Below are 8,160 nucleotides of genomic sequence, written 5' to 3'. Positions count from 1 at the left end.
TCCAACCCAAAACATCCTATGATTCTATGAAGGGTTAATTATTGTGTATCAGGGCTGTAGGTGATTGCTCGTCTGTGCTCTAAAGTGAAGAAAGGAGCAGAGAATTTCTGCCTGTGGAGGGAAGGGCAGAGGCGCGGGTGGCTGTTGCTGGCTGCAGTGACCTCTGCTGGGAAGCCCACAGATGCTCCGGTCCAGCTTCAGCAACACAACCCACTACTTGATCTAAACTGTAGGTTTCTGCCCAGGTGATTTCCACGGTTTGGTTTTTTTTTGTTTTTTTTTGTTTTGTTTTTTTTAATTTAGAATTCCATTTTCCTTTAAGTACCTTGTCATCCAGGAGTAGAGAAACATCGTGTGGGCCAAGCTGCACAATTTGCAGGCATGCGATGTGCGCTTCACTGGGAATACTAAGCACAATTAAGGCACTGCTGGTCTTGGGAAGACTGAGGCAAACTGGAAAAAAAAATGCCTTCTTCCCATCCCAGCACAACCCTTGAGTGCAGTGGCCACGAGCGGCCAGGGTGGCTGGTGCGTGCAGGCATCACCTCCCAAAGGGATGTCTCCTTCCAAATATTGCTCCCTGTGTACTTCAGGGGTGATTCAGCTTCTTCTGCTGCCTTGTTCCAGACTACATTTTATATTCGCTGTCTCCCTCAATCCCACGTGCTCACATCCTTCTTCTGATTTCAGCGAGGGGCAGATTGGCTCAGTACAGAGGGCTCTGCAGTGGTAGCACTAAACCCTTTCTCCCCCTTTCACTTTCAAACCAAGCAAGTTTATCCTCCTTCAGAGAGCACAGTGGCACACTGCCTATTTGGTTTGCAAATCAGAAAGGGGAGAGGGTCTTGTGGGAAACCTCAGCGCTCAGTGTTGCGTGTCCGATGAGCTCTTCTTGGGTGTCTTTGTGGGTAACCCCCCCATTAGCCCCGTGTGTGACGGTTGGGTGTTGCTGGTCTCAGAGAGGGTTAGGTTGGTTTGGAGAACCTCAGAGGTTCTCAAAAACAGAAATGCAAAGCATTGATAGGTGCATGGTAAAAACTGTATGGCAGACTGTGTTTCAGGCTTTAAAGAGATAATGCTGTAGTAGATCATTTGCATTAAAACTGCCTTTGTGATCGCCATGGTATGAGGTACACAAATGATCACGTGAATGTGCATGAGCACAAAGGAAAATGTATAAATATATACCTTAATTTCCATTACAAGTGAATATTTGCCTGAAATGTCATGTGGGATCCTAGTGTACCTTCAACTAACAACTAAGAAGGCAAAACTACCCTTGTCCTACCCTTAAGGGACCAGACACTAGACCTGCACAGCAAAATCAAGGTTTCCAAACACGTGCTGTGTAAAGCCAAATGGGCAGTGTATTGGTTTCCTGTTGTTAATATTAAGAACTTAATTCATGATGCAGTCTGCCTGGAAATTTTGCTAAAATATCATGGGCTTTTCGAGATATTTATGTGGAGTGAGGAGCCTACTCATGTATTTGTTACTCTGCCATCCTGCAGTGCATTATATTTGAGTTCACTTATTGTTGATGTTAAATTTCCTGTGTGTGAAGGTCCTTATATGAATGCAGCTTTTGATGTCTGATTATGGGCATAAATTCAGGTCAGTCATTATCTCCCCAGTGAATTCAGAGGAAATTTGATTAGTCTGAGTTCTTACGGGAAAGATCCTGCTGGGAGCAGGGGACCTTCTGCTCTCAACATCTTCACGTAGACATTAGGATGCTTGGGACAGTTGAGGATGAGGTTCTGACCCATGAGTGAGCATCTTATTTAAGCTACTTGAACCTTGAAACATGTAGAGAGTTTTACATTTGCTGATAATGCACTTTTACTTTCTTTCTGAACGTGTCCGTCTGTTGTTTCATAAGTGGTCTCTGTTTACCATTTCCCAGCTTTCTCTTGCTCTTAAAATGACTGTCTGCAATTGGTGTAATTAATATTCTGCCCCTGGAGATGTACTGGTAGTCTCTTTAGGGTTTGCACAAGTTAAATGTATTCTTTGAAATGATTTGTAAGCATTTAAGGAGCAAACCCAGAGAGGCATTGCTCTGACTAGTTAATTAGATGTTTGCTTGTAGAGATGATTTTTCTTTCAAAGCTAGCATTTTGACAAGAGGCTCAGTGGGAATGATCAGTGGGAATGGTGAGGGTGTAGAAAACTCGTGAAGATGCCTGGAGCTGTTGCACAGAAACTGCGTGGTGCTTAATAACACTGCAGGGAAATTCGGGCATCCAGAGCTGGTGTGACATTGCAGGAGGGTGAATTTAGTGGGAAGGAGCGTGGGGCTGTTGTAAGGCAGCTGCCTGCCTGTGCCAGCTTGTGCATGGGGGAAAATCCCTGCCTTCTCCCTGCCAGCCTGCACCCTGCCTCCATCACCTCCTCGCATCCCGCTTTGCTGCTGTCCTGAGACCTCAACCTCCAACCAACCATGTTCATTCATCTGACACAGGAACTGTAAACCTCTAATGCCCCTGATACTTAACCCTTAAACAGTATGGCTTCAGAGAGGATTGAAGGAATTTTCTGTGAATAATAATAGTATTCTGGGCTGCAAAGCTCTCCTGACTGTTCACATTGGTCAAAATCGTATTTGGTGATGTTGAATAAAGCACAGACAAGTAGTGTCTAACTGAAAATTGCTTTATGTTTTGCAGCCACTTAAAAAATTAAAAATTACTGTTTTGTCTTATGGTATCTTGTTATTTTTCAGGATCAAGCATGAAAATATAGTTGCCCTGGAAGACATATATGAGAGTCCGAACCATTTGTATCTGGTCATGCAATTGTAAGTACTGAACCTAATTAAGTTTTTGTATCAAAATTGCCAACTCTTCTTCCTCTGGTTTTGTTCTTTAACCCAAAATATGGGATACTGAGAGGTATTTGTCTTGTGTGCTGCAGTCTGCAAAATCCCTGGCAGGTGGCTAAAAATGGATCTCCAGGTGTGATGGGATGGGTTGTTGTGAAATTGGGAGCTAAGGTGTTTTGGGAATACTCTCACCCAAATCAAACCAGAGTGAAGAAGAGGTGTTAAGGGGATCAGAACTGGCTCCATACGTATGGAGCTGCCACAGTTTAGTTCCCTGTGACTCAACAGATATCTGACCTGTACTGAGCGAGAGGTGACCCAAGATGCCACCGTGTGCATGGATGCACAGGTGCTGGATTTGCAAGAAAATTTCATCCTTGTCTCAGCTGCAGCAGCAGCTCATACTGCTGTTCCTTGACACGTTTCTCTTACCACAGCCCTTCTTCCCCAGTTTCCTCCTCTGAGCCTGAGAAGGTCAGGATTGCATCAGGTACATGACACACTGTGGCTGACCTGGTCCTCCCATTACATCCAGGGAGGAGGGAAGTCACAGGCAGATGCTCATACTGCATTTTTTTTTCCCACTTGTTTCTGAAATCAATTAAAAAACATTATTTGAAGTTAAAAATTCCTCTCACCAGCTCTAGTCTCTCTCTTGTTGAATGATGAGGTCACCTCAAACAAGAGCAGAGCAGACAGGACAGAGGGATAAAGCACAGCTGGGAAGAGACAGATGTGCCGTAGGGAAGCCTGGAGCATCTGATAGAGGCAGCTCTGGGTTTAAATACCCCACGGGAAGCCCTGGGACACTATGCCAGTCCCCCATCTGTTGATAATATTCAGGCATGGAGATGTCATTAGAAGTTGTTCTGCTGGCAGTGTGGGAAGAATAGTGCCCTGTATATTTTTAATGTGTTTTTGTAGCCCTACATTTCATCCCAAAGTGCTGCAGAAGGACTTGCACAGGAACATCAGTGTTGTACAAATTCCAACAAACCAGCTGGGTTGTGGGAAGCACCAATTTCATGATCAGTTGATTTACAAATCCTTATTTTTGTTTAATCTCTTTAGAAAAAAATAGATCAATATTACTCCTACTTATTATTATCTTGTTTAATGTAGCGTAACCGTCACTTTTCTAAATTTCTTACATGCAGATGATTGGGTTATCTGAAATATAGATCTGTAATCATAGGTGCCACTGAATATATACCAGTATAAATTTCTACATGCTCACAGTTCAACACTTCCTGTTATAGCTGTATTTGTAAACCCAGACAACTAATTTCCAAGGGCCAAGCATTTAGCTGTTCCAGACAGACACAGCTTCACTGATGCCCACCAGGATGAGAGATACCCAGGTGAAGTCAGCAGCTGGGAACCCATCCGCAGTGTTTGAGGCAGCAGCTCTGAGCACTCTCCAGCCCTGATGAAGAGCTGCACCTTATGTTACAAGGTGGACTGAGACATCGTGCATACAAATGCATTGAACTGAATCTGCCAGGCAGCAGGATCAATGCTTTTTATTATTCCATGAAGAAAAAGCAGGAAAAATCCTCAAAAAACTACATTTGATCAAATATGGCCACACACTTGAGTGCAGTTAATTGACAGCAGCGTAACAAACTCCCACTCACACCGAGAGCCCGTGTGACGAACCTCGTGTGTATGTGTGTTCTTAATCTGCCTCAGCTATGGGGTACAACATAGAATCATAGAATCAGTCGTAGAATCATAGAATCATGGAATGGTTTGGGTTGGAAGGGACCTTGAAGATCATCCAGTTCCTACCCCCTGCCATGGGCAGGGACACTTCCCACTAGCCCAGGTTGCTCAAAGCCTCATCCAGCCTGGCCTTGATGGCCAACGTGTTAGCTTAAGCTTAATTTTATTAAAGTAATTTGATGTTGTGCCAAGCCATCGCTGTTGGCCCTCCTTGCTGCTGCGAATCAGGCAAGGCCATGTTGCTCTCTGCTCTGCACAGGGTATTTCCAGGGAATAACCTTTCTGCGCTTTCTTGAAAAAGGGTTGTGTTATCCCAAGGTGGAGAGGACGGGATAGCCAGGTACTTACCTGCATCGCTGTGGTTGTTGCATTAAGGATGGTGCAACCTCTGCACTGCCTCTGAATTTTCATCAATAGTTGGGATTGGGATCGATTGGCATCAATAGCTGGGCGGCAACTCCACAAAGTGCGGAAGACTCACAATCAATTCTGCATGCCTCCTTTCTTGGTTTCTGTCTGGAAGAAGGCATGCACAGATAATCTCTTGTTTCCAAGGTAACACCAACTTGTTGATACAATAGCTGCAAAGCATTGCACGCCATGAGGTATCTATTTGTTTACATCTCTGCCGTATTTATTATTAGATAACTTGTGGGTTTGTTAGCTTCTCAGATTTGTACATTTCTCCTAAACAGGACAGTAGTTGTCTACTTTTAAAACTGGGGTTTGATATGAAGAAGAATGGGTTCTGATCAAGCAGCTTTCAGGAAGCAGCATTTAAATTAGAAAGAAAAAAAAAAAAAGAGGAGGGTAAAATGAGGGCCACTCATAGATCAGTATCATGGGCACAACAAGTCTCAAATCCATGTGGCCTTCTCGCTGGTTCATTGCTTGCTAAGTGGGCACTAACTGATCTTTCCCAAGGGAGATTTTTTGTTGCATGAGCAGTATTTTCATTACCAGCCTTTAGAGCATGCCTTGTAATGTTGTCAAAAATCCACATGACAGCTTCTGAGCATCTCACAGCACCTCTGTGGGAGAAGGCTTTTGGAGGTAGACCAAGCCTCCCTGTGTATGGTCACCCTCTGGTACGTCTGCTTTTACTTGAACGCCATGTTTGGTAGAAGACCAACTTAAAGGATAAAAATTGCACCTCGTTTATTCTGTCAAATAAACGTGTGGGCAAGCACAGGTGGCAATGTCTGCGCTGGAGTTGATAGGAAGAAGGGAGGTGAAGAGGCAGCTGTTTGTGTCTACTTGACAATTTATTCCTGCCAAGTCCCTCTGGGACCTCTTCCCAGGGTTATGTAGCTGTTAGTGAATCTGTCCTGTGAGCTTCCTGGCACGTTCATAGGGAAATATGATCTCTGGCTTTGATTTCACCACCTTGTTTTTACATATATTGTATACAAGCGTCATTAACCTGTTCAAAATCACACAGCCCTCTTAGTGCAAGGTAGACCAAAGTCCAGCTTGGAGATCCCCAGATTTCACAGCTCAGAATTTCATGTGCTGTCTCTAAAGTGTTAACCTGTTCCTTAGAAATGGATGGGACATTTTTTCTTTATTTGTTTTCCCAAGATAAAGGATATTCCAACCCAGTGACTCTTAGTTTGGCAAGGTTATGGACAGCTCCATGCTCTCTTTTGCTCCAAGGGGTATTGCTCAGCTTTGGTATGAGGTGGAGTTATTGGCGCAGCTGCAAAGCAGAATACAGATGTAGGATAATCGCTGCCTCTCCTCTGATGATTCTGCTAAAATTTTGCAGGCGCTATAGAAAAGTACTGTAGAGCATTTAGATTTTGTCATATTTCCATTAGGATGATGTGCTTTCAAACCAAGAAAACACCTGCTCCTTTCCAAACGTGGATTTCTTATAGTACCATTAAGTCTTACACAGGCAACAAAGACAAACACTAAAATACTTGAAAAGTTTCATTCCTTCTGGATGCTGGGTGGCTTTTCCCTGGAGGATATTGTGAAAGATGGGGAAATAAAGTGCTTTCATAAATAAAAGTTTTACTAACTGTCTCGGTATGATAGTAAACTTTGTTAGTGAGCAATTACAGGATTTTTAGTTGCTGTTGGTGCCACTTGGCAAGAATTACCCTATTGTATCTTCCAAGCTGTCTGCCTGACTTCACCTCATCAGTACAGGGAAATATCCTGATAACCTGATGTGGTTGGTACATTGTCAGATACTAGTATTTCATTGGCATAATCAGCCTCTCTTGGGTATTGATGACTCGTTTCCTGCATGCTGGCAAATCATGCGTAAGAATGGATTTACATAAACATATCTTTTCCTTCTGGGTGTTACAGGATCATCTACACACACTGTTTCTGAACGTGCTGCCTGGGCAAGTCAGAGCAAAGTCTCAAAGCTCAATTCTGATTTCATCCATATTGTTTTCCTGCATCAAAGCGTGAAGCAGTGAAGTTTGGTTTCCTGCAGACTTGCGTGCGCCCTGCGTTAGTCACAGCCGCAGGAGCTGGATATGGGGTCGCATTAAAAATTGATGAAGACATTCGTTTCCCTGTTCTTTATTCATCCATATTGGCTTAAACTATGTAGGAACTTAATATTTTCGGTATCTCTACTCTTGTGTCAAAGTTGGTTGAAGTTCACCCAATGGGTCAGAACTCACTAGAGGTTAGCAGACTGGGATGGAGAGCCGTTGCCTCACTTCACCTGGAAAACAGGCTAAAAATAGGTCTAAATGGCTTCTCCAAAATTTATGAAATTCATCTCCCTGTCCCAGGGCAGGATATGCTGCCTGTACCGGCCGATCAGACTTAGCAGATGGTTTTCTAACCTGTTCTTAAAAATCTCCAGGCTCATGCTCCCCAGGGAATAAACACTCTTGCTTAACATCCTTACAGGTACGGAGCATTTCCTGATAGCTAAGTCTTCCAGGCTGCAATTTTAACCTGCTATGCTGGCCGTCTTATTTCTCTAATTCCTCCTGAAGGCAGCGAGACCATTCAAATGGGGACAGGTTACAGAAGCAGGCCCTGGAAAGCATGTAGCTAGGTAAATAATGATAGAACTTGAACACCTGCCTGTGAGTTTCTCTGCACGTTTTTTTTCGCAGTCAAGAACAGTGCCAAATCCGGAGGAATTCCTATTAATACCAGGATCTAGTTAAAGAACGTGAAAACCCCACTGCCAGGCTGGCATAGCTTTCCCCCTCTCTGGGGAGCTGTGCTCCCGAGGAGCGGGTCCGACCCTCCTGGCAGGAGCGCTGCTTTACCTGGATCCCATCAGCTGGTGTTTCTGGTTCTCCGAGGAAACCAGAGTATTTCACCTGCATGAGGTCTTTTGAGGCTTTGACATCTCTGCTGAGAACAAGCTTTTAGGGAGATCCGTTTGGTCCAGCTAACCCTGAATGCTTCTCCATACTTTTGCAAAAAAAAAAACCAAAAAAAAAAACCATCCCAAACTGAGCGTAAAACCCTGACTTTGGGGTTTTTCCAGCTTGGCATCTTAACCTTGCTGAATTATTCAGACGATTCCCATCACAGAAAAGCCAGAATGACGAGGGCTCCTTCCTGCTGGGTGCAAGTTATGCACAGAGGAGAGCCCTGCCCAGAAGTTTGCAGGCTCAGAG

General features: G+C 44.1%; 1 protein-coding gene across 1 annotated transcript in view; it reads left to right on the top strand.

Moving 5' to 3' along the window:
- Positions 1–2,725: 2,725 nt before the first annotated feature.
- LOC104471245 (calcium/calmodulin-dependent protein kinase type 1D) overlaps positions 2,726–8,160 on the top strand; it is a gene marked incomplete at both ends in the record, with an annotated part of 47,022 nt that continues 41,587 nt past the window's right edge. Inside the window, one exon of the mRNA XM_010086516.1 lies at positions 2,726–2,800. Coding sequence (XP_010084818.1) covers positions 2,726–2,800 — 75 coding nt within the window. The remainder of the gene's footprint in view (positions 2,801–8,160) is intronic.

This window comes from Pterocles gutturalis, unplaced genomic scaffold, assembly GCF_000699245.1.
Source record: "Pterocles gutturalis isolate BGI_N339 unplaced genomic scaffold, ASM69924v1 scaffold8566, whole genome shotgun sequence".
Taxonomy (NCBI): domain Eukaryota; kingdom Metazoa; phylum Chordata; class Aves; order Pterocliformes; family Pteroclidae; genus Pterocles; species Pterocles gutturalis.
The sequence above is the reverse complement of the archived record's forward strand: the minus strand, read 5'-3'. Positions and strand labels throughout refer to the sequence as shown.